This window comes from Ambystoma mexicanum, chromosome 12 (assembly GCF_040938575.1).
Source record: "Ambystoma mexicanum isolate Mex_15411 chromosome 12, UKY_AmexF1_1, whole genome shotgun sequence".
NCBI classification, from domain to species: domain Eukaryota; kingdom Metazoa; phylum Chordata; class Amphibia; order Caudata; family Ambystomatidae; genus Ambystoma; species Ambystoma mexicanum.
In genome coordinates, this window is record NC_090936.1 from 514217667 (window position 1) to 514244291 (window position 26625).

Genomic DNA, 26625 nt, shown 5'->3' on the forward strand with positions numbered 1-26625 from the left:
TCCAAAAACAACGCAAACATGTAATCCAAATCAGGTCAAAACGCACAAGAGTGTAAGAAAAAGGTCTCACTCACTCCAGGGTTTTAAAGTCTAAAAGTCCAGCAAAAGAGCTCAGGGTCTCTAAGGTTGAAGGGAATTAGCACAGACATGACAATTCTCCCAACAGCCTTCAATTATGAATGTTTTGGTTCATTGACCAGCTGTACCAAAAACTCTGCAGCCCAAGTCTTCAGAGTACACAAGAATATAGTACAATGGCGCCCTGCAGCTGCTACAGCAGTTAAAACCCATCAAGGCTGCTGTGTGCAAGTCAATAAAGGCCAAGAAAATCCTTTCTCGCATTATGCATCCACATATGCCCCCCCCCCCCTCCCCCAGGAATATACATTTGCTAAATAACAGTCCATGGAAATTCAGGAGTATTAGGTTCCCCTTTAAAGTCAGAGTGGCAATAGAAGAGTTCTGTTGTCAGCATGCCTTTCGGTCATGCTTAACCAAGGGCATCCTCTCATAGCTTGGTTACAGCAGTGGCCATTTTGTAAGGGACAATGGAGCCGTTTGAGTTGGTGAGAGATCAGTTACAGGTCGCTTTAACAGACTTGTTTCCATGGTACATCGATTCCACACTACAATGCATTTCTCTGGATACTGCAAGCTGAATCCTACTTTTATTCCAAAGCCATTAAGCTCAGTCCCAAAACATTAGAGCTCACATAGAAAATGGGGAGGTTACACATATGGTACTGGAGGTCTTTAGAACCACCAAAGCCAGAACTGCTGGCCCCTGGCCATATCAGAGATGGAACCGGATAAGGGCATGGACGTGGACTACGGCTCAGTGCATCAGACCAGAGGTCCAGTTTAGACTTATCATTAGCTATAAAAAGCAGATGGATCACAGCTTAGTTCAAAGATGGTTATGACAACTGTGTAAAAAAAGAATGAATGTGCCTTAGGATAGTGGTGCATGGACCAATAGAACAAGTTAGTTACCGGTGGGAACGTTCTTTCGACTGGATGTTCCTACCACGCATTGCTTGTCTTTGATAGGGATTCAAGTCTGCTTGCAGCTTGCTTTGGAATATTTCTTACGTAGGTTCGAGCATCGTTGAGTCTGGTCCTTGATGGCCTCTGTAGCGTCACTCGTGATGTGGACACTAGTATATGAAGCATGTGCGCTGACCGTTACATCAGTTCTTCGTTTCCCCCCCGCCCCCTTTAACTTGCATGCTTCGTCATAGGAGGAGATAATTGACGTTGCGAGAAAGGAAGGTGTAATACACAGAACATTCTAATCAGGCAAGAGAGGATGATGACGAGGAATACGTGGGAGGGAACATCCAGTCGAAAGAACATTACCAGGTAAGTAACTTGTTCCTCGAATGGATTGTGTCCTCCCACGTAGTTCTCGTCTTTGATAGACTCCCAAAGCAGTTGGAGTTAAGCGGTGGGTGGCAAGAATTTTCTTCTTTAATATTATGGAGGACAGCCTTGCCAAATTTGGCTTCCTCTCCTGAAAAGAATCCATTCACTGAAAGTGTGAAGCGAAAAACAGGTTACCGCTCGTCTTGCACCGCTTTCCAGAGCTGAAAAAGCAGTCACTCCTCTAGTGGAATATGTCCTCAAACCTATGGGCAAATCTTTGTAATGTGCATAAGAATGTTAGTCTTCTTAACAGGCAATCCATCTAGAGATTGTTTTACGACTGCCATTCCTAGTCTTTGGCCAGCATAACCAATGAAAAGCTGATCTTGGCGAATACTGTGCAGTCCTTGTAATGCAGTAGCTTAGTGCCCTTTTCGGGGCTAGACGATGTAGTCTCGCCTCCTCTTTAGATGAAGGAGAAGGGTAAAATGAAAACGGTACACTACGTTGTGCTAGATGAAACTCGGGTCATCTTTCCTTTCCAAAAGGTGTACATCCTTTTCCAAGGATAAAGTAATTTTCAAAGGTTGTTTGGAAGATGAGGCCTGTAGCTCCCTTATCCTACAGCAAGACTTGATCGCTACTAGAAAGGCTGTTTTCATAGTGAGCAAGCTTCAAGGACATGAATGCAAGGTCTCAAATGGAGCTCCCATAGGATCTTAATGCAAGATTTAAATTCCATAATGGTACGATGAAGGAGTGGGTGGAAACAAATTGGTTAAGCCCTTCAGAAATTGTACTACAATCAGCACTTTGAAGTAGGACCCCTCATCTGGAGATCTTAGTGCCGCTAAGTGGACCTTCACCATTGTCACTTGCAACCCAGAATGGGTCAGGTGGAGCGAGAAAGACAAAACATGGGAAGTTTACATGTGAACGGATCTAGTCCCTTTTGCCTGCAGCAGCTGCAAAACTTATTCCAACGGCAGCAGTAGAGGGATTTAGTTGCTGGTCTCCTTGGCGAAAGCAACACTTCCATTACGTCTTCCGGAAGGTCCCAATCTTTGCATCTCACCCTTTCAGACACCAGGCGAGAGAGTCCCGATCTCTGGGTGAAGAATGCAACATCTTGCAAGATTAGGTCCTCTTGGGGGGGGGGGGGGGGGGGGGGAGGGGAGACGAATTGGAGAGCACATGGCCATTTCCAGAAGGTCCGAGTACCACATTCTCCTGGCCCAATCTGGAGCAATGAGGAGGTTTTCCCAAACTTACTCAACCTCCTGATGACATGAGGAGTGACAGGGACTGGCAGAAACATGTACAGCAGTGGAAACTCCCAGTCCACCACAAACGAGTCTCCTAGAGCTCCTCTGGCAAAATTCCCTACAGCAGAACAGCTCACACTTGCTCACCAATAGATCCACTTGAGTTCCCCAAAGGGCAAAGATCTTCAGAAGGACTTCCTGAGCTAGTTCCCTCATGGGAGATTGTGCTCTGCCTGCTCGGAGCATCCACCGCCATGTTCTTTTCTCTGGCTAGATGAGCTGCAAGAAGAGGGATTCCTTTTCTCAGTGCCCAACCCAGAACTGCATTCCCTCTCTGCCCAGGAGCAGTGACCCTACAACCCCCCCCCTCTCTTGTTGAGGTGGTGGATGGCCACTGTGTCCGTCTTTATCAGGACACTCTTCCCCCATATTGAGGGCAGGAAAGCCATTAGCACTAGCCTGCCCCAAAAGCTGGACTCTGACAGACCACCAGTTTCCGTTTATTGAAAGCTCTCATGTGCCCTCCCCATCCTGTGAGGGAGGCTTCTGTCAATTATTTCCGGCCACAGTTGCCAAAAGTGTTCATCCCATTCCCTCAGCTGGCCCACCACAGGAGATCCTGGGTGCCCTTTGTCAGGACATGGAGAATGTCCCTCATTCTGACGGAGAATTGAGACCACTGGGATCTCATTCTCAGACAGGCTTCTGGCACCAGAAAAAAATGCATGAGGCCGAGAAGTAGGCCGGAAGACGTTGGGCACGCTGGAATTTTTGGACCATCTGCAAGAGCTGTTGAGCCCTTAACTCGGGTGGCAAAGCTCCACCCCACCCCCAATTCCCAGAAGCTGAATCCAATGAATTGAAGCTTCTGTGAGGGTGTCAAGTGGGACTTGTTGAAGTTCAGGAAGAAGCCCAGCTCATGGAGGAAGTGGCAGGTGTGACAGAGGATATAGAGACTGTTCCAGAGAAACAGCCCTGATCAGTCGTCTAGGTAGGGGTAGATGTGAATCCCCTCCCTCCTTAGACTTACTGCCACCACTGCCATAAGCTTGGTGAAGACCCTTGAGGCTGAGGTGAGCCCGAATGGCAGAACCCGAACCTGATAAAACAGAACTGCCAACCTCAGGTACTCTGTGCTTCCGATGTATTGGTACATGAAAGTAAGCATCCTGAAGGTCCAATGACACCAACCCAATCCAGGAGTCGAAGGGCCTGAAGGATCTGCGAAAGAGTTACCATCTTGAACTTGAGATGAGTGAACAGGTTCCTCAAGCAGGACAAGTCCATTATGGGTACTCTTATTTGCATTTTTAAAGCGCTCACATAGCCCGCGGGCATCGAGGCGCTGTTACAGGAATTGTTTGTTAGGTGCGTAATTTTTTTTTTTTTGGTAAGTTGCGCATTTATAACGTGCTTAAATACCTCAGCGCGAACCCGGGGATCGAACCTGTGTTGCTTCGTGCCGTCTTGCTTCTAAGGCAAACACGTTGCCGCTGAGCTATCCTCCCAGGACGAGGGAGGATACTCCTCCATCCTTCTTGGGTATCAGAAAGTAGGGAGAGTGCCAACCCTGGTTTCTCTTTGCTGCAGAAACAAATTCAATTGCACCTTTCTCCAACAGGACGAGACCCTCCTGTTGGAGGAACGGATCTGGAATCAAGGTGGATCTGGATTTTGGGGGCACATGGGAGGTCTTTTTTGGAAGACCGTAACCGTCTGCTACGGTTTGTAGCACCCAGGCATCCAAAGTTATGCGTTGCCAACTCCAGAGATGACATGACAGTCTGCCTCCGAAAAAAAAAAAAGTCGAAACGGCCAAAAGTTCTAAAAATGCTACCACCAAAGGATCGATCCTCTGGTGGTAGCATTAAAAAATGTGGGCTGCGGGGGTGTCCCCCGCATTGCACTGCTCACTATACTTTATGGTATAGTTAGCAGGGACTGCGGGGGACACCCCTGCAGCCGTCCGTTTAAAAAGAAAAGGACCCTGCAGCGCCAGTTCCCAATCACAGACGTGAAAGGGAACTGGCGCTGCAGGAACCAGCGTGAAGGTGAGTGGGGTTTGTGCATGTTGGTGGTGGGGGTGTGCTGTGTGTGTGAGAATGTGTGTTTTGGCAAATTAGCGGGGCTGAAATGTCCAAAAACAAAGTGTTCGAACGTTTGGTAATTTGAACATTTCGTTTTCGGATATTTCAGCCTCGATAATTTCCCCTTCGGTCAAATCACTGGGATTCCTGCCTCCTACCACAGACTTATGGGTGAGGGAATTATTTTGATGTACCACCTGCAGCTGAGGGGTAACTCTAGGGGGAACAGGGATTTCTTCCTCCTCCCACCTCTATGGGGGGCTCCTTGTCCCCTTTGTGAGAACTGACCTCTTCCTCTAGTGATTGGAGGACGTACTTTTTTTTTATTCCTCATTCTTGAATTGAATGTTGAGGTTGTCCGATTGCCGCTCCTAATGATTCAGCTGCAGCTCGAGACGCTTGCAACTTTTCCAGGCTACTATCAGCCTTCCCACCAAACAGGAAACCGTCAAATGGCATGTCAAGCAAACGTGCCTGGATGTCTGCAGAAAATCCTGATTTTCTCAGTGAAGACATGCGCCTAAGCAATGTACTGGCGCTCATGATCGGTTTACTGATTCCACCATATTCAGGCGCGATTGCAACGACTGCCTCATTGCAGCTTTTCCATCCTGTATTAGGCTTAAGAAATGTTCTCCTTCTACCTCCAGAATGTGTTCTACTGCAAGTGCAGCTACCCCCTCCACCCAAAGGGTGCGAGAGTACTTGGCTAAGGCACTGGTAGAATTAACTGACTTCAAGACCATGCTCCCTGCACTAAATACTCTAAGAGTGAGTCAATTCTTCTATCCTCCTGATCTGCCAGAGAAGGGTAAGCTGCAGCTTTTTATGAAACTATTGCTGCTTAAACCACCAGGCTCTCATGTGTAGGGTGCCTGTTAAACAAAAAAAACAGAAACAAAAAAAGGAGGGTCCACAGAAGCAGTTCTGTATTTCTTTGTCAATTTGTTAACCGGTGGAACAGAATCTGGTTTTAGCCAGTTTTACAAAATCCTTACTCTTAAGGCTGCATGGTGTGGTAACACAGCCTTCCTAATCGGACCATTGTGTAAAATATCAGTGAGGTCAGTCTCCAAATTAGCTGTGGGATTGGACCACCCACGAATTACAGCTCTGGTGACAGCCAGACCAGCCATCTCTGGTTTACCAAACTGTCTCTGGAGATGTTCCCCGCTACTGTACTCCTTTTAAAGTATCCGCCAGATTTTGAATCTTGGATTATTCAGAGATCAGCACCCCTTCCATCTTCCTCAAAGATGGATCCCATTTGGCGGAAAGAAATCAGGAGGAATGGTCTAAAACACATCAGCCATAGGCTTGGCAGTCTTCAAGAGCACTGAATGCTCCGAAATAGAAGGCTTCAACAACTTCCTCGAAGCAGTGGGTAAATAGCACGACATTTTAGTATGCTTCGATGGATTACATGCTTCGCAGGTTCAGGCGATAAGCATAATGGTTTTGATACTTTCGAAGAAGACTTCGATACCGAAGATGAATGCTGCGAGGAGCCAGACTTTGGCTCTTTCTTGTGCTTAGAGGAAGACTTCGACTTGTGTTGAGGAGTCTTACCAGGCCTTGAGGGGGCGCAAGAAGGAGACACACATACACAGACACACACGACTCCCTAGTGGTCTTAATAGTCACCGAGGGGTGGCTTTTTTCCAGACTCTTAGAAGGGCAAGAGGAGCTTGCTTCTGGAAAACTTCTAGCATTTTCAAACTGAGGTTTTCTAATTATGCCAGAGTATAGTTATTTTTTCGGGAAATACACTTCTGTTGGAGGAAGACGAGGATCTACGACGTCACGTTTTACTCTATGTGAAGAGAACGAGTGTTGTGAACTAGACCTCAAACATCTTCAGTGTTTTGGACGCTTTCTAACTCGAGAAACATCTTTCAATCCGGAGGATGATTTTCTTTTAATGGGGTAATGGCCAGGGATTTGGGAGAGGGCTTATCTACATCGAGTTTCCACTTCCTTTCTCCCAAGGCCTTGACAGTCATTGTCACGAGCCTCAATCGTCGACTTTGTGGCCTGACCCCAACAGACAGACGCGATAAACATTCTGGCTCCACATTCTTAACACCGCTTCAAGCCGGTCTTCGGTGTCGAGGACATTATCGAATAATATGTAGACAAATATATTGAATTTTCATGCAGCAAGTAGCTCCGTAGCACGCAGCAATGTGGAAAAAAAAAAAAGAACCGAGGTAACGGTCACCTCGGGTGTTTTAATGTCACAAGGGACGCTATGGGGGCCATCGAGGACAAAGACTCGACGCTGCACGACGCTCAACCCTATGAAAATAAAATTCTGCAGAAAGCTGCAGACTAGAATGTCTATCAAAGATGACTAATACTTGGGAGGACACAATCCATTCGAAGAACTAGGTACAGATGGGAAAAATCCAGTGTTGAAACAGCAAAAAAATATAGTTTTGAGGAACCACAGAAGGTAAGGGGTTGACAGGGGATGGTGAAATGCAATCTATGCAGGAAATTGAAGAGGAAGGAGAAAAGCCATTACAGGCCCCGGCCGAGGATTGAGATCAAAGAAAAACAATGGAGTGCAAAGTTTACTGTGCCAAAAAGGCAGCAGAGATGGCAGTAAGGAGTGCAGCCACCTTCAGCAGGATATTTGGGTTTTTGGGGGTGAATACTATGAACAAGGAAGAGCAGCTTGAACAAGGAATAGCAGCTTGGTAGTCCTGGGACGAAGAGGCAAGATTGGAACAAGGATGAAATCTGCACAGAAAGTTGCAGTGATGACAAGGGCGGGGGAACACAAGCCGGGGGTTGAAATTGTACTTATTGTGCATGCAGGACTTGAACTGAGCTTTAAGAATTCCTCCAGGGGTAGTGTGCTGTTGTCAAGTGGTAAGGTTAGTGACCTATGCTACCATATGGATCCCTACACAAAGAATTTCAGTTGCCCAGTTGCCCATAGCACGTTAACTTGTCAGTAGGGTCGATTGCATGGTTGCCCCAGTGGGATGAGGAACGGCATGCACAAAACTAAGTATTAACTATCTGGGCTCCTTAGAGGATGGGCGATGAACTTGGGTGGGGGGTGTTCATCAAATTGTTCAAGGTGCTGAAGAATCATGGTCAGTGTTGATGGGCAGGTACAGCCAAGAGGAAAGGTCCAAATAGGCTTGTATGGTAACATCGAGTAGCTGAAACTGTTGTAACACTGACGTTCTTCCATGACAGGATTGACAAAGAAGGTAAGGCAGGCACAGACTAAGTGGGGAGCATGTTCAGCAAGGGAGGTTTTGTTTTTGTGGGTTGTGGATGAGGGAAGAGTTGATGGTCGCTGGACCAGTTGATGCAGGAGGAGCTTTTCTAGCAAAGTGTTGAAATGATGCTTAGTCCTTTTGGCTAAACAGCTGAATCCACGAAGGCTTCAAGCTGGTGTTGCCAGAATGTGGTCAGTAGTGGAGTAAGGAAGAGTAGGCGATATTGGGGGAAAAGGCACACATCAGAATCTGAAATTCCAAAGAGTGTTGAAAGGCAATGCAAAGTTCTGTCCCTTGTACACCATTGTAATCTCTCCTCTTCTATAGGTGCAGGTTTTCCTGTATAGTGTGTATGCTTAATGAACAACAGCACATAAACTCACTGGCCCTCTTGGAAGCAGTACGATTTTTGACAATGGAGGCCATGGTAGTGAAAAACAGGCATACGTACAAAAGACGATTATGGGGGTGCTGGGGGGGGGGGGTAGAGGGTGAGCAGGTATGCAATGGCATGTTGAACCGGAGGGAGGTGACCAGAGAAAGGTTTGTCAAATTAATGAACATTGTGCAGGTCAAGGCAACTTGAGTGACTGGAAAATAATCTGTGCCTTGTATGACTCTTTCTAGGAAGTGTGTGAGGAAGGGTGCGGGGTAAGGGAGTGTGGCAGACAGCAGACCATACTCAGGAGTGTAAGTGGGGGGCCGGGTTGAAGGAGATCAGTTGAGAGCGGGGGGGGGGGGGGAGGGGAGTAGAAGAGGGAGTGGGAAGAGAGGTGGGTGCCTCCAGTACAGCAGGCGAAGAAGCTGTCTAAGTGGGTACGGAGAATTCAGAGAGAAGATCAGGATAGAAGGAGCAGGTATGCAAGGGTATAGTATGGGAGTGTTGCAGCATGTAAACTATAAGCAGGGTGTTTCCAAGAGCGAAGGAGGACTGGAGGCAAGATGGATGGGTGTCCAATTAGCTGGAGGTAAGAAGATTAGGGTGGGGGCTACTGGCAAGGGAAGCGTAGATTTGTGAACCCTATAGTCCTCCGGTTCATGAAGCGAGAGTCTGGATGTTGCCAATGATGGGGTAAGCGAAGCCCTGAACTGGTTTGCTGAACCCACATGAATACTTTTGTATAGATTCTGAATTAGACAAACTCTAGAACCACAGGTTTTTTCACTAGGTCACGATTCAATGCTGCGAAGCAGGCAAAGGTAGCAAAGCGTGCATTATAAATCAACAATACATAATTAAATGGCGGGGAGCTGGTATAGCACAAGGATTCCAGCTGTGGCACAGCAAACGAAGTTGCTAACATGTCTTGTTGATACAAGTAGAGGGGGGCCACATCACCCCCAGCAGGACCAAACGGGAGTTTCCTGACTGCATCTGGCCTTCTACAGAGTGTGTCTAGAATGGACACCCTGGCAGAAGGTAAAAACACAATTCGTTTGGTGCAGTCTTTTCTGCCGAGATAGCACGAAGTACTTTCATGGAAAAATCCCAAATCACATTTGATATCAACGTTAGAGAATGACATCGCTCCAGAACAAACCAAGGCTTAACAGAGGTCAGAAAGCCAGTGTGCTCAGTAAGCAGCTTGAACAGACAGGAGAGACTCCGGCTGGTTCCATGTGTACCATGTTTGACATTAAAAACAAAGCTGCTGCTATCCGCAAGTTCTTATTGACTGTCTGAAGAAGCCAAAGACCGAACAAGCAAAGTAAATGTACCACATCTGGGCAGTGATTATGCAAAGACATTTGGTAGGCAAGAGACTCCAAAAGCATAGTCCTCTGGAGCAGTCGGTCCTCAGGCAGCAAATTTCACATGCCTCTGAATCAAATGTCAACGTGTAACATGGTCACCCAATACACATGACCCACACGTGTAAATACATGCCAATGAAGAAGTGTGCCCATTACAGCCTTGGTAAGGTATAACTTGGCAGTGTTTCAACTCATTCTGAGGCATTAATGGGTGGCAACGATCACATGCAGGACAGGCCTAAAGGCACAGATTTCTCCATTTAATTCACCAGCATAGCAAGTTCTAAAAGTACTTGTGTGTTCATTTGATTTCATCATCCTATTATGGAATTTGAAATTCTGCTTCAGAAGTGGTTATCATGGAGATTATTTTTTATTGTAAATTACAGGTGACCATTTCACTGTATAGCTCACCATAAAACCGATGTTCCACTCAGGTCAGCTATTCCGGTCCATTCTCTTTCAGAAATCTAAGGAAGGTTCCTCCCTAGGGTTGGGAGCGGTGGAGGGGCGGGCGAGAGATTAGAGTCAAATTGTACTGGGGCTAAACAAACAAGTTATAGGTGGCTCGATAGCAGTCTTCTGTGGGGCAATGAATGTAGAGTGCTCTCTGGTCCTTTCAAGTAGGAACATTTACACCGGTGTCTATAATGGAATGACCAACAGATTAAATAGACTCCACCGCTAGTTGACCCCCCCGCCCCCCACCCCATCTTCCACATTAAACTACATGTTAACATTTACTTTATTACTAACTGAATGTTTGCACATTCATGGGGGGGGTTGGCATAGCGACCAGCCTCACTTCAACCATACCTTGCTGACGATGAACATGTCTTCCCGTTTAACCACTCCCTCCTGGATTTTCTGGACAACTGCTGTCCCAACTTCCTTTTCATTCTCGTACACATAGGCGCCATCAATGTGACGATACCCTGCGTCAATGGCGGCCTTCACTGCATCGGTCACTTTGCCAGGAGGGGACTGAATGCAAACAAGAAAAAGGAAATCATAATTTCTACTAGGCTGCATCTCAGTAGTGGCACATTCTAAAGCATTCGCCACCATTTTCAGAAAGTAAATGCCATTCCAAATACTGCAGGATCATAAACGTTAAAAAGTGCAATACATCGTAGGCCCAGGTCCTTTTGTAGCCAGAGACAAAAATAGCATGCTTACAACTACATTAACATACCAAGTTAGTTTTGCCATGTACATTTACGGTATGACGCTGTATTCTACTGATCAGGCATGGCTTCACTGTTAAATGAACATATGTTATAGATTGGGATGTAGAATCCAGCTAAAGATCTTACCTCCGAGGACTCTTCAATGGATGGCAATCACCAACTCAAGAAAGTCCAGCAAGCACGTTCGACACCCACCCCACCCTCCCCTCCCCTCGCCAAATCTAGAGCCCCAACAAAACAAAAAAGTGGGCCTGATCATTTAAACGAAAAGAAGGAAATCCATAAAATAGGTTCAAGCTCTGGTATGAGGCATGCCGCAGTTACATCTCTAGAAGTAGCACCCAAAATATTTAAACATGTTCAGAAGAAGCTGCACAAACATTCTGAAAAGAAAGCAAACACAAGGAAGAGCACACTATTCTGAGAACATGATTTTTCACAATCAAACCTATCAGTCAGCTGCAATCTGTTCTCGCCTACATCTAAATGATCAGCACACAGTCAGTACATTCATAAACCCACTCAAATAGGGAAGCCAGATGAAATACACAAAGTCTCATTTCTTCAAGTAACTTTTCTTCAATACTGTACTTGATACAAATGCCTTCATTTGCCGAAAAGAGCCATCTTGAGAACCTGTAGCAAGGCGCATGTAGGCAGGGAAGATTAGTTTTGACAAAATGCTCATATTTATCAGCAGAGTAAACTGGAGACCACTTATTTTTTAAACTTGAATAATTTAAATACATTTTGAGAAGCCCTTTACCAGAATTTGAGTGGCAAATTAACAAGGGGGGGGGTCCTGGAAGTCCCTCTGCCAGACATTAGTCCTGGTTACGAGAGACTTACCCAGAGTCTTTAGCTCACTCTTTCACAGAGAAGAAATATCCCAAACAGATCAGTCTTTGTCCTGCCCTGGGGCAGTCCAGCACCGAAATGCTAGGCAATTCTCCTCTGAACAAGAGTACCAACAGCATCCCCAGACGTGTTTCGGTCTGGTTGGACCTCATCAGTAGGGAGGAGCTGTGCCTCTCTAAGAGTAGTGATCAAGGGGTCCACGTCTGGATTCCCCTAGTAACTTAGGGTGAGACCCAAAGTTACTTAATGCAAATTAAAGACTCTGGTAAGTCTCTCCTAACCAGGACTAATGTCTGGCAGAGAGAGTCCCAGGACCCCCCTTGTCAATTTGCATATTTAAGTAACTGGGTCTCACCCTAAGTTACTAGGGGAATCCAGACGTGGACCCCTTGCTCACTATTCTTAGAGGCACAGCTCCTCCCTACTGATGAGGTCCAACCAGACCGAAACACATGTCTGGGGATGCTAAAGACTGATAGGTTTGGGATATTTCTGCTCTGTGAAATATAGTGAGCTAAAGACTCTGGGTAAGTCTCTCATAACCAGGACTAATGTCTGGTAGAGAGAGACTCCCAGGACCCCCCTTGTCAATCTGCAGAATTTGAGTGGGACTGACTATACGGGGGTATGAAATCAGTTGTGCCGTCTTAATGGAACCTATAAATAACGCATCAATACATGTTACTACGTATGTAGACAGCAATACATGCACTATCCTTTGTGCTTTCCAGCAAACCCAAGAATAAAGATTCAAAAGCCCCGACGCAAGTTACCAAATTCTGTTTCTGGATTGCTGTCCCCTTTAAAACCTTCAACAAACTCCACTGGTCTTGGATCAAATAAGGATTCAAGCTCCTCTAGCAACATGCTGCACTAAATACCCATACCCTGTCTCCACAGCCAGCCGCATCATCATCATCATCATCATCAAGACTCGCCAAAGAAGGCCTCCCGTTTGTCGTGTTAGGCTTCAGAGTTCCAGGCTTTGTAATAGGGATGCTCCAAGGTTGGCTACCAGAGCGCATGAGCAGTCGTCTCATGGATACTGTTCAGCAAAGGAAGTGTGGGCTGGATAAACACCTCATAGGCCAGTTAACGAAAGAATACGGCTTTTAAACACAGCAAGCATAGCCATCAGAAGGGTTCCCATTTTCTGCAGTAGCAGATAGTCTTAGAGTTGGCTCAGAATACGCCACATAGTCGGAGCCTGGGAACAGAATCAGCTCTTTATAGGAATGATGCTTGGAGGACACTCAGTGTGGGGGGGGGGGGGGGGGGGGGGGGGGGGAGGGGGAAGACCTCTGATCCTTTTCAGCAGTGGTGGTCTGGTTACACCTACTACAACAGGGGCCCGAGGGCACCAAATGAGATCACTTGGTGCAATCAAGCGGGATGCCAAATAGGCAGGGTCTCAACAGGAGACTCGAATTTACATTTGCTCCAAGACAATAAGGGACAGGACTGGTAATCATTCCCATTGCTGGCAACACGAGAACTCTCTCCATATCTCATTTGGTCAAGCTATCTGTAAAACAAGGTTTACTTTTTACTACCAAAATTATTGCCGGGCACTGCCGTTTCAACAGTGAATAAATGTGTGCAATAAGCACAGCCTTGACGACAGTTACAGGTAGAAACAGGTGTTGGCACTTGTAACTTCAAAAAACCATGTTGAGAATATGGAATAAACTGTTCAAACCAATCAGGAAAGGGCCCCGCCCTCATTTACGAGAGAGGAAATAAAAATACCAAGACCATCAACTCACATCTGCACTCAATTACAATTCGTAGCTAATGAGGTATTAGCAGACAGGGACATGCGCATGGGTTGAGTTGTAGCATTTTCTCACATGTGTGGGATTGCATCAAGGTCTCTTGGAGGGGGATTGTTTGGTTGAGTGCGACTATACATGTTGGGCTGTGGATGTAGGAGGAGAGGGTGGGGCTAGGTTTCTGGGATAATGGAAAGGCTTTACAATGGGTTGGATGCCAAGCTGTCTAACTTGTAAATGTTCTTGAATGAGATCACCATGAATTTTTGTACTTTTAGAAATTCCCATGCAGTATTAATCCGCTAACATTAAAGCACATTGCTGTTCTGCTTATCCCTCCCGAGATCCATACCCTGCTAAATTGTCCTCATTTCATATCCTGTTGGTAGCTATTCTTGCTAATGCTGTCTGACATTTGTGCTTAAAAAAAAAAAAAAAAAAAAAAAAAGTATGTGGGCAATATTGTCAAATGAAGGCAAGAAAATGCTGAACCGAGCAGCAGACGTCTAACTTCAGCAAAAAGTCTTCCTGCGCTAGCTTTCCTCAATCTTTTTATATGGCTCTCCCCAAGCATCCCAAACATATGTAGATGAAGCGGAGAGTGGTGCAGCAATATGATAAGAGTACAAAGCTGTATTGAATATTGATCCCCACTGTCTTTCTGGGACGCATTTCTGTAAGTTTACTAAGAGATATTGGGACAGTTGTCCCCCTAGGAGTGCATAATTGGGCCACTGTGTAGCGATACTTGCAATATGAAGAAGCTGCTGAAGCGCCTAGAAGTTGCTGGTCTGGGGAGGCCGCTAGCGAAAAAGTTCAATTTGTCAAATGAAGCCTGGGACCTTGTGCTGCAGTGGGCAGCCAGCTGAGCCCGAATCCTTTTATTACCAAGAAAAATAAAACATTGTGAACACTGAAGCAATGCTAAACGCGGGTCAAAAATGGAGCAGTGAATGGCCACACTCTGCAAGGCGATAGAAAAATACACATCTACATTAGAGTAACACAGATAGTGGAAGCAGGGCGTGACGGTGGCAGGTGCCCGGTGATTCGTTCCAATTTGTTCTGGGAGGAAGGGTGATATGAGGTGGCCTCCTGGCACCAAGGAGTCCTGAGCCTCAAGTAAGCGAAGACATTCGTTTAATTGGTTACAAGTCACAGGTAGAAAGTTACAAGTAAATTAGGTACACACATACATGCAAGTAATTGCGAGACACCCACCGGCACCCTCTCGCTTAGGCAGGCTCTCTCCAACTGACTCTCAGAACACACAGCTCAAAACATTCTCTAATCATACAGCATCCAGGCACTCTCACATAGCAACAGGAGGAAGGCAAACCACCAGTCACAACCAATGTCCTAAAATTGGTCTCAAGTACCAGTAGCATGCAGGTCATCTGTAAATGATGAGGGTTGGAGTTACTGGTCCTCACCAGCGATGGACACATTTGATCCGAAACTGGAGGCTAAGCATAATAGTCAACCTTTAGAGTTGCCAAGGAGGATTGTAGCCCCTGTGCCCATTTGGGCCTGGCAAGTAGGGGCTACATGCTTTGTAAATTAAAGACAGACACTAGGTTGTGATAGTAAGTTCATTGCAGACAGTTTGCATTCTGTTGGACTGTTATAACACTGACCTGAATACAGTGGATGGAACCATTTAGCACCCACCCTGGGGGCTGGATGAAATGTGAAAAGAAAACAGTACAAGAAAACAATTGAGCCCGCCTTCTCTGCCCCAGTGTGAACTTCCCAGGTTGTGCTGGCTCGATGCTGGCTTCTCCCTTCAGTCAGTCCCTTCCTCTGTTTTTATGCTGTGTTGCTTGGTCCTCCCCAGCAGAGGATCAGAGCCAATTCTTTGTTTCCAAAAAGTCTTCTTTATGCCTCTTTGGGGCCAACTCTTCCCAGTGTTGGCTATCTTCACTGAAGTCGCCTTCATTCTTCGTACCTATTGAGATCCAACCTATTTCCATTCATGTCCTTCACGCTTCCTCTTCTCAGTGGTTTCAGATCTTGATTGAACAATAGTAAAGAGTTTCAGGTTCGATTTCTTGTAATATTGATATCTCATAGGAAAGAGGATTAGGTAGCTCCTGGGCGGAACACTAGTCCCTGTCCCCAAGAGCAGAATATCTGTGCAAGGTCCCGCTTATTGCCACAACTAGGCAATGGGAGGAGGGGGGGGGGCGGGACATTGCAATTCATGCTCACCTGAGAAGTGACAAAATCCCATGAATTGTCACAGGGAAGGGCTTGCAAAGTAAGGATCCCTGCACACTGCAACAAGCCTGAAAGACCACATGCTTGCCAAAAGAATTCCTCATTGGGACAATTTATATTACACCCAAGCTTATTGCTTTATAAATGGCAGAAAGGTACAAAAATAAACAAATCATGATTTTTCCACTGCAGGCAAGTTACCAGCAATTCTCTTTCCTGCTTCTCTTGCAATGTTTTTGGCACAGATGGTGCTTTCGAAAGTGCAGGCCGCTTAATGCACTGTATATAGTGCACACTATAGAACATTGCTACTGCAGGGAAGAACGAGCAGGTGCTAAACTTAAGCATCAGGAACCATCCAATAAGCAGAAGCTACGAAATTCAGCGTACCACACAAGATGCAGATATGAAAAACGAAATGTGTCCCAATGCTCCTTCATGCACATCCTTCTAAACCAGTTAATGCAACAGAGGTAATGTTTGTCTGGCGCCAGATGTCCGAGAGACCAAAGTATCTTGTGTCCTGCTACCCAGGTTCCTGTATTATTCAATCAGGAGCCAAATGGCTCCAAGAAATTTTCAGGATCAGGTAAGAAACTGAAGCCTTGGAGACCCAACGCCCCAACATCTTGGGTTTCTAAGCTCCGAACTCTGTTGTAATGTGTCTTACAAGCTGAGTGGATGACATCACTGCTGAATGGAATGTAGTGATGTCAGTGTGAGTGGAGAGTTGGTGTGTGAGGGTTCTAAGCTGGCAGTTGGAGTTATGCTGACTTGGAAAGGACATGCCAATATTTTGTTCCTGGCTTTGAACTACAATAAATCTACTTAATAACTTACCTGCTGGCTCGGGTGTTCATCAGCTTCCAAGTTATTACACTGGTGACGAGGATGGGATCCTGTCGAGGAGGGGACAGTTCAGAAACGGGAAAAACATTGCCCTCCAGTGAATACATGTCCATGTGCCAAGTTGACAGCAAGTTGGAGCCCAAGGTGGTTTAATTGGGCTGTCTAAGATTCTTCAGCAGGCCGGGTGGTGCTGAAGGTGGAGCCGGGTCGGCACTCAGGTCCGGGTGCAGTGCTGTTTGGCTCTGTTGCTCCAGAAGCTGCCTTGCCCAGTGACCGGGTGGTGCTGGGAGGTGTTGTGAGCAGCTGTTCGGCACACGGGTCGGTGTGCAGTGATCTGAGGAGTGTCTGCCGTCAGGACCAAGCTGCCGGGTGGAGTTTGTGGTAGGCAGATCCTCAACTGGTGCCTTGGAAAACCAGCCGGCACACAGGTCGGTGTGCGGTAGTTTGAGAGCGTCTGCCGTGATGAACAAGTCGGCCGAGTGGGGCTTGTGGCTGGCGTTAGCCCGGCCAGTGCCTGGAGTCGTACGGCACACAGGTCGGTGTGCGGAGCTTTGAGGAGTTGTTGTTGTTCTGGCTCCAGATGTCCAGTTCAGAGCACCCGCACCTTCAAAAACAGAGGTGAGCTGCTCGAAAGTGGCTGGTGCTAGCGCGGGAGCCTCGTGGAGGGAGGCGGCTTCTGCTTTCCAGCTTTGTGAGGAGCGAGCGGTTCCCGAGCGGCATCTGAGCGCCGCGATTTAACTCCTGGGATCCCGGCGCCCAGTGACAGAGTTGCCAGGAGTGAGAATTTCAGTTGATGGTTCGTTGCCCCCTGCAGCCTGTGGGGACGCTGTGGTGCGCGGCCGCCAGCAGCAGGTTGAAAAAGGGAAAGGACGTGCAGCGTTCTGGGGGTTTGAGAGAGGAAAAGGAAGTTAATTGGGCATCGTTATGGAGCAGGCAACAGATGTCCATCTTGCCTCTCGAAAGAGGCGCCAGCTGCTGGAACACAAGGAAGGACTGCGCTGCGTTACTAGCACGCGGTTTTCTGTTTATCCTTCGGAGGTTGTTCGGAGAGTACAACTTTTGTATAATGCCCACGTTGTGGATGGCCTTGATGGCAGTAATGGGGCCAGTGTAACCATAATTGTGATCCCGCGTCTATGGAATTCAGCCCGGAGCGTTCAAGGTGCGGTTTTTCCACAGACCAGGTGAAAGTGTGGATTCGGCGATTGGAGTCGTTGTGCTACATGGGTTATGGAGAGTTCAGGCCCACTGTTGCGGCAGCTTGGTGCGAGCAAGAGGATTTTCCTGCATACGGGCAGGTTTCACTTGTGCTTATTAGTGATACTACTGTTGCGTTTAACTGCTGTGTGTGTGAGTTTCATGGGCCCGTGTGAGTGAGTGTGCGCGCTGAGAGTTGTGTATCGGCGATTACTTTGTGTTGTATTGAGAAATTGCAATCGTGTGCTAATTGGATGTTGTTGAGTGTGTTCCTGCATTATATTGCATATTGTTCTCTCATTCAATGATTCTTTGCAGGTGGAACTGTTCAATACTTAACATGTTTTCTTGCAGGTTGGATTTCCATTATTGGGGTACGGACTCGTGGGTGGGGGCACTTGCGGGTTGAATTGCTTCTTTGAGAACAGCATTGTTTATCTTGTGCTGTGAGTATTTTTGATGCACTTACAGTTATCTTTTACCAATAATGAACTGAAATGATGCATTTTACACAGCATTTTTGTATTTGAACATGTGTGCAATGTTTTGCGTGTATGCCACCCATCCTGTTTTTGGGGGTTTGCATATGGTGCGTGAGGTGAACATTGCGGTGTGCAGGAGTGGGAGTGGTTGGTTATTGTGGCGTTCTGCTGTGATGCAGTAGGTGGGGACTGGTGTCCTCAGTGGTGATGAGGCTGGACCTGGGGTCCATGGTGAGTGGCGAGTGTGCTGCATTGGTGCAGTTTGGCTGGACCAGGGGTCCATTAAGTGAAGTGTGCTGCGTTTTGCGTTTGCAGGAGGCTGGACCTGGGGTCCATGGTATGTGGTAGGTGTGCTGCGGGTGGCAGTAGGCTGGACCTGGGGTCCAAGGTGTGTAGTAGGTGGGCTGCTGGTGGCAGTAGGCTGGACCTGGGGTCCAAGGTTTGTAGTAGGTGTGCTGCTGGTGGCAGTAGGCTGGACCTGGGGTCTAAGGTATGGAGTGGTGTGCTACGGGTGGCAGTAAGCTGGACCAGGGGTCCGTGGTGGTTAGTGTGTGTTTGGTGCGTGTCTGGTTCAGGTGGTTGGTTATTGTGGCGATTATTCCGCATTCTTGCGGGTTGGTACTCTATGGTTCAAGGTTTTGTGGTGTTGTGGTACCCTGAGGGGTGCTGTGGTGAACTGTTTCGTTGTTGTGCTTGTTGTTGCTCTGTGAGCTGTGTGGAGTGTGCCCGGGGGTGGCAGCCCTGGTGTCCTAGGGGGCAGACTAGGATGGGAGGATGTTTGTGCACTGAGGGTTGAGGAGTGTTAGGTAGTTATCTGCTGTGGACGCTGGGTCGTGGCAGGACCTAGGTTCCAAGGGGCAGCTAGGAACAGGTAGAGGTGCGTAGTTTTTTTATTTTTGTTTCTCGAAGGTTGTCCAGTTCTGTTATGGAAGGAGTGAGCCCTTTGTAGACTGCGTGGGGTTCCTCTCTGTTTTGTTATAAAGGGAGGAGTGGAAGTGGTGTAGAGTTGGGCGTAGGGTTTGGTAGACACATAGGTGTCAAGTTGCCCAACGTGTTGGCACAGTATTAGTATCCTGGGGGTGCCATGTAGATTTTATTGGGTTCTTACTCCTTTGGTGGAGCACTTTCCTGTTTCCTTGATCTTCCTTGGAGTTTTGGTGTTCTCTGGGGGCAGTTTCTTGTCGCCAGTGGTGTTACTGGTTGGTGCATTACGTGCTGGCCACACGTACATGTAGGGTTTTTGTCTGGTGATGGTTTTGGTGTGATCATTCTCTGTTTCCAACTAAGTAAAGGAGGGAGAAGTTTCAGATCTTGATTGAACAATAGTAAAGAGTTTCAGGTTCGATTTCTTGTAATATTGATATCTCATAGGAAAGAGGATTAGGTAGCTCCTGGGCGGAACACTAGTCCCTGTCCCCAAGAGCAGAATATCTGTGCAAGGTCCCGCTTATTGCCACAACTAGGCAATGGGAGGGGGGGGGGGGCGGGACATTGCAATTCATGCTCACCTGAGAAGTGACAAAATCCCATGAATTGTCACAGGGAAGGGCTTGCAAAGTAAGGATCCCTGCACACTGCAACAAGCCTGAAAGACCACATGCTTGCCAAAAGAATTCCTCATTGGGACAATTTATATTACACCCAAGCTTATTGCTTTATAAATGGCAGAAAGGTACAAAAATAAACAAATCATGATTTTTCCACTGCAGGCAAGTTACCAGCAATTCTCTTTCCTGCTTCTCTTGCAATGTTTTTGGCACAGATGGTGCTTTCGAAAGTGCAGGCCGCTTAATGCACTGTATATAGTGCACACTATAGAACATTGCTACTGCAGGGAAGAACGAGCAGGTGCTAAACTTAAGCATCAGGAACCATCCAATAAGCAGAAGCTACGAAATTCAGCGTACCACACAAGATGCAGATATGAAAAACGAAATGTGTCCCAATGCTCCTTCATGCACATCCTTCTAAACCAGTTAATGCAACAGAGGTAATGTTTGTCTGGCGCCAGATGTCCGAGAGACCAAAGTATCTTGTGTCCTGCTACCCAGGTTCCTGTATTATTCAATCAGGAGCCAAATGGCTCCAAGAAATTTTCAGGATCAGGTAAGAAACTGAAGCCTTGGAGACCCAACGCCCCAACATCTTGGGTTTCTAAGCTCCGAACTCTGTTGTAATGTGTCTTACAAGCTGAGTGGATGACATCACTGCTGAATGTAATGTAGTGATGTCAGTGTGAGTGGAGTGTTGGTGTGTGAGGGTTCTAAGCTGGCAGTTGGAGTTATGCTGACTTGGAAAGGACATGCCAATGTTTTGTTCCTGGCTTTGAACTACAATAAATCTACTTAATAACTTACCTGCTGGCTCGGGTGTTCATCAGCGTCCAAGTTATTACAAACTCGTGTGCTTCCTCTGCTTTGAAACAAAGTCAATAGCACAGTTACACCCGGTCCAAGCAGAAGTGGGGTGAAAATATTAAAATGTTCCTCCATATAAATCTCCCGAGACCATTATAGGTCTCAAATATGCACTGAATAGTGATCATCTTGTACACAAGTACCGTGCATATAGTAGACCAATCTGTTTGGTCCAGGTTTGTAAACCCGCTGCCAGGCTCCAACTCTCAAAATCGCAATGCCTGCCAAAATAGCAATGCCTGCCAGTGCTTGAACCCATACAAAGGTAAACAATCACCGAAACAGAAAGTGTTTATAGCGAGTCCCAAGAACATATTCCGCTGCACATGTGGGTCACAGCAAAGGCGCATTTCACAGCGTCCCTTTGGGGCAGGGAGTTTTTTTTTTTGGCTGCAGATTTAGCAGAATAATTTACTTAAAATTTAAAACAGTTAACACATAGCGACCAGCAGACTTGCTGGGACGCTATTCCGAACCCCAAACCAATTTAGACATGCTCCTACATTTTAGACATACTCCTACATTTCAGACATGCTCCTACATTTACAGAACACTAGATCGGCTCACAAACATTTCCTGGATATGGACTGGAATATCCCCCCCCCCCTACCGATCAGCTGAACGACTGACTTGCCACAGGTACAGGCTGCAGGGAGTGACGTTACATACGCCAATACCTAATTTTTCTGTGGCAGCTGCGGGGCTGGAGTATGGACCCACCCCCTGTTACTCCTGTTGGGAGGAGGGGGGGGGGGGGTTACTGAGGACATGCTCATTTCTGTGAGTGAAGACATGGATGTTGAGCAAAATTAGGTCTATGTTTGGCAATTGTGCTCATTTGCAGTGTGATATTCAAGTCCATTAGCCCACTGGAGTTGCAATTCCTGGCACACTACCCATTATGAGCCCACGTGCATTGATTCACATCATTACTTCCTACAGAAGGATGCCCTTTGCTAAACACATGGTTTGTATTTTGTATTTTAATTTATAAAGCGCAAAGAACCAGGCCCAGGGGCAACCGGGCGTATACTCTTGAACATGTTACTGCAAGTAATTACAAAGAGATTACACACAATATACAGTAATATATCGAGATGTACAGAAAGAGTACCATAGCAGATTGTAGTGCAAGTAAACACACAAGAGTACTAGATAGAGTGAGGGTCTCATGGCTGTTCTCCCATGATCTAAGTTTTGGCGTTGTTCTTGAAGGCTTGGAACAATGGTTCAGTTCTAATAGGAGTGGGAAGCGTGTTCCAAAGTTTGGAGGCTAGGACAGGGAAGCTCACCCCGCCCACTTTTTGGAGTTTAAATCTAGGCAACGTGAGGCTGAGTTTGGGCTGCTCTAATTGGACGAGATGATGTGTGTAGTGTGAGGCGGGCAGACAGATAAGGTGGGGCATTGTTGTTAAGACATTTGTGAGTCAAGGCTAGCGTTTTCAGGGCAATTCTTTGTTTTACCGGGAGCCAACGTAGGTCCGATCTGACAGAGGAGATATGGGAACGTCTCGGGATGTTTAAGGCTGCCCTTAAGGCATTGTTTTGTACAGTTTGCAGTTTATTGAGGTTAGACTGGCTAGTCCCTAGGTAAAGAGCACTGCAGTAGTCAATTTTGGCCATGACGAGAGTTCTGGCGAGGGTGATGCAATTGGTTGAGTTAAGGAAGGGTCTACAAGCGGTGATAAGTTTGCAAGCATAGGCAGATGCTGACCTAACTGCGTTTGTTTGTCTGTTCAAGGAAAGCGTGGAGTCAAGATAGACGCCTAGGGTCTTGGTGTCTTTGGAGACCTTAATATCGTTGCCGTCGATGGTGAATGAATTGTAGGTCTGATCTAGTTTGTTAAGCCAGTGGTTGTAACCTAGAAGTAGGAGCTCGGTCTTATCATCTTTGAGGCAGAGTTCATGATGTGCCATCCAAGCCTGAATGACCGAGTAGACATCATTGAGGGCTTTGGTGTCAGCTGGGTAGTCTCCCGTGATAGGGATGAGTATCTGGGTGTCGTCCGCGTAGTTAGTGTAGGAGACACCCAGATAGTCAAGCACGTCAAAGAGGGGCTTAGTGAATACGTTATACAAGGTAGGGGAAACACATGTTCCTTGAGGAATGCCACAGTGAATGGGGGAGGGGTCAGCTGATGCCGTAGGAGAGAAGACTCTCATAGATCTATAGCTCAGGAATGAGTGGATCCAGGCATTGGCAGAGTCAGAGAAATGGGGTGCGGATTTAAGATGTTGGCATAGTATTTGGTGGTTGACCAAATCAAAAGCCGCAGAAAGATCGAGGAGAAGGGCTAACTTCCCATTGTCCTTTAGTGTATCCATCTGTGTTTTTAAATCAATCAAAGCTGATTCCGTGCCGTGTTTAGTGCGGAATCCTGATTGTCTCAGGCCTAGAAGATTAGTTCGAGGTAATCCTGAATCTGCAGGTAAGCTGCACGGTCCAAGATCTTAAGCAAGAATGGGTCTGTTGTGATTGGTCTGAAGTTAGTTGGGATGTTAGGGTCAAGGCTAGGTTTTGTTTTTTGAGGAGTGGGATAACCCAAACATCCAGGACAATAACAGTCTTGAAAGAAGCATTTATGAAGGCTGTAATTGATAACGGGTGCTGGGCAAGGTCACCTCCTGTTGTCCTCCTTTTTGTTCACTACCCCAGGAGACAGCCATATTACAGTGTGGCGGGGGACAATATTGCATCGCTTCCAAGGTGACAAATGGTTACTGCAATGTGCCATCACCCCAACTGCACTTTGAGATAATCAGGGATAGGTTGCTCTTTCAAGAGCTGGGAAAGGTTGCAGGGATCGAAATTAAGATTGGATAAGCAGGAGCTAAAAGCAGCTGCTGGGTATCCAGCATTAGGAGCGGGCACTGGGGAACAAGGAGCTAATGTAAACATGTCCATCATGTACGACCCCCTTAAGCTTCAAATGTGTTATAGGTGTGTCCTAGAGTATTTAGATTGTCCCAACCACACAGTAAATTCACATGCTTTGTTCAGCATCTTTTAACCTGGGAAGCCAACTCGTGGTAGCTGTTGGTGTCAAGCTAACCAGGCTCTTCTAGGCTGCATCCAGGAGTTAAATAGCTCCCAGCTCCCCTCAATTCGAACCCTGCGGTTCACACCAATTGTCAGAATTGCATTCCCCACTTCCAGAACCATTTTATGGCAGTGTTGTAAAACTTTGCTTGTCCGGCCCAGTAAAATCACCCAACTTTCTACCTTTTCACAGAGGAGTGCCCAACAAGGAATAAGTTACTTACAGGTAGCTCGCATTTTCCAGCATTGCTATCTCAGATTGCTATGCTGCTAATATTCTCATCAGGCTTGGAATAATTAAGTAGTCTCATAGAAACCACATTCTCCGAGTTGTTTTGGGTCATTTCCCCTGTAGCCAATAGGAAATGTCTCGAGGCTAGCTTCTTTAAGGCACATTTAATGGAGTCCCTCTCCACCCAACCCCCACCCCCGTTCTCTTATTTGGCGTTTTCTACTAGAACTTGCATCACTCAGACTTTCACTGTCATTTGAAAGCATCAGATAAGTACTTATTTCCAATGGGATTTAGAAGAAGATATCGCACTCACTTGGTGAACCCCTGCTCGAGAAAAAAGCAATGGTGTTCCTCTAGGGTTGGGCCCAGTGTAGTGTCCATTCTATACCCCCACCAAGACCAAAAAGAGTCTTTCCATGACCCGTTCCACCTGCAAACTAAAAATCTAAGCTGTGGAATACAGGCACCAGAAATCCATTTTAGTACCCGTTCCTAGTCGACCTGCCAGTTTAACACTATTCAAGTATAGAGACAGGAGACTGGATTGGTTGGACGATCCAATGGCACTTTTCTAAGGAGCTGTGCCTCTCTGCATCCTATCGGACCCACAGAGAATGAGCTCTTCAAATAGGTCGAAATCCCACGAGGAAACTTCCTGTGGGAAAAGGGTGACGATAGAGAGTCTGAGAAACCATCTCACACCATCAACCTCAATGGCGAAACCATGGACTACGCCATCACCTGCAAAGCCTTAAAACACAAGCGCATCTTGGAGCCGTACCACAAGTATACCATCCATGACCCCTGAAGACAGTCGTCCACAAAGCTCAAACCACTGAGGACTTACTCGGAGTACCACAAAACACTGCAGGCCCCCCTCAATCAATGAGCACAACTATCACATCTTACAATCCAGTCTGCTAACGCCTCAGCGCCTGTTCACTTGTGTTCACTCTTCTGCAACCTCGCACTCACCAGCGCTTACGGATCCTACTCAGCGGAGGTCGTCCAAGATGCCTAATCAAGCCCTCTTTGTGCTGCAGCAAACAACTCCAAGACAACTCTAAAGTGTTTGGGCATGGGCATTGAAACCAGAAACCACAATCACTTGCTAAAACTAGTCTTACTTCATCATGGGACTATAGCCGGTTTTAGGTTTGGCAGGAGGAGGAGAACAGACAGCAGACTTTCCAATACTAGTGGGTGTCTGGCATGACTGTTTTGCTCCCCCCCCCCCCCCCCAACCCCCTTTGGTTAACCTATACAACCATCAACCTAAAAAGGGAGTTGACCGAGACATCATAATAACTCACCGGGGGTGGCAGATGAGGAATGACCCATCTTCGCCATGCGTACGTACAACTCCATCCTATTAGCTAGGACAAACAGAACCCCTGCCATCACCAAAGATAATGTAATGCCTATAGTGATTTCATGAAGGTACAGAATTGACAAATATTGTAAATATATCTCGTTGGTGGGAGTAAGGGTGCTTTGTATTTGGGAGTAGTCTTTATAGAGATCATAAGGTCTTGACCATATACACAAGCAATTCAGAAAGACTAATGGAGCCATTGGTTTCCCCCAATAATGTGTGGCTTGAGCAATCACTTGAAACGTTATTGAGAATTTATAGAAGGCAAGGCCAAGTGCAATTGGCCTTTATATATCATCTATCTAGGGGCATGAGACCTATGCGAGATTCAAGTGGTTGGGAATGCTTCAAAGAGACTATTCCGTTTGCCTACTGAGTAAGACATTTGGAGGATTTTTAGAAAATTGGGAGCACTTTGTGCACCTGATGCTGCTAGTGCCCGAGTGAACGACTTCCACTAGTGTGGCTTGTGTTCCTGCAGATTGGTTATTCTCTGTGGCTAGGAGTAGGGGGTCAGGAGGCTGGCGAGGTTAAGGCATAATCTCTGGTCAATCTAACATGGTAGATGGTGTGTTTCAGTGAGATTGCATATGGGTGACTGACTAGCTGCATTTTTCCTTCTTCAGGAGTTTTTTTTTTTTAAAGATTTTACCACGTTTCTGATTATGATGTTCCATTTTCTGACTGGTGTATGGGTGGGGCGATGGGCCCTGTGTTTGTTGGGGACAGACTGGCTACCCGTGTTCAGATGCAGGTTCTCAGTTGACTGCCCATAGATGGGTGTGGACAAGATCCGACATTTTCCAGTAGTGTGCACATATGTTCTGGCTTGCAGAGCATTTTGTGTTTCTTGTATTGTCAAGTTATTGTTGCGGCTACCGAATAGGGTTTGCTTTTGGGGCCCTTTTACCCTTGGTTGATAGAGATCAAGGGGCCGCGTTGCAACACCTCTTGTATGGCACCCAGTGCGCATGGTCGAGATTTTTTGCTATACATTTCTTTAGGTCTTGTTTTTTTCTGCAATGTATACATGAGTGGAACGTTTTGGTGCAGTGCGGTAGTTTGAAGTTTGTGACTTGGAATGTTGGGAAGGGAGCTACATGGTCATCTTACGAGTACCTCTTGCATGAGGAGACGTTCTCACCGATCCTTCATGCATGTCAGTAGAATGTTGTTGAATCATGATGAACTACCAACTCTCAACATTGGGTGAATTATGAGCGTGTGAATCCAAGAATGTCCATTAGCATTGACCCATGTATGCCAGAGGACAGAATGG

The 26625-nt window shown here is 46.6% G+C and overlaps 1 protein-coding gene across 1 annotated transcript in view; it reads right to left on the reverse strand.

The window, feature by feature from the left end:
- LOC138513720 (aldo-keto reductase family 1 member B1-like) overlaps positions 1-26625 on the reverse strand; it is a 332321-nt gene that overhangs the window by 292816 nt on the left and 12880 nt on the right. The window contains exon 2 of the mRNA XM_069628798.1: positions 10528-10695. Within this exon, the coding sequence (XP_069484899.1) occupies positions 10528-10695 (168 nt within the window). The remainder of the gene's footprint in view (positions 1-10527; positions 10696-26625) is intronic.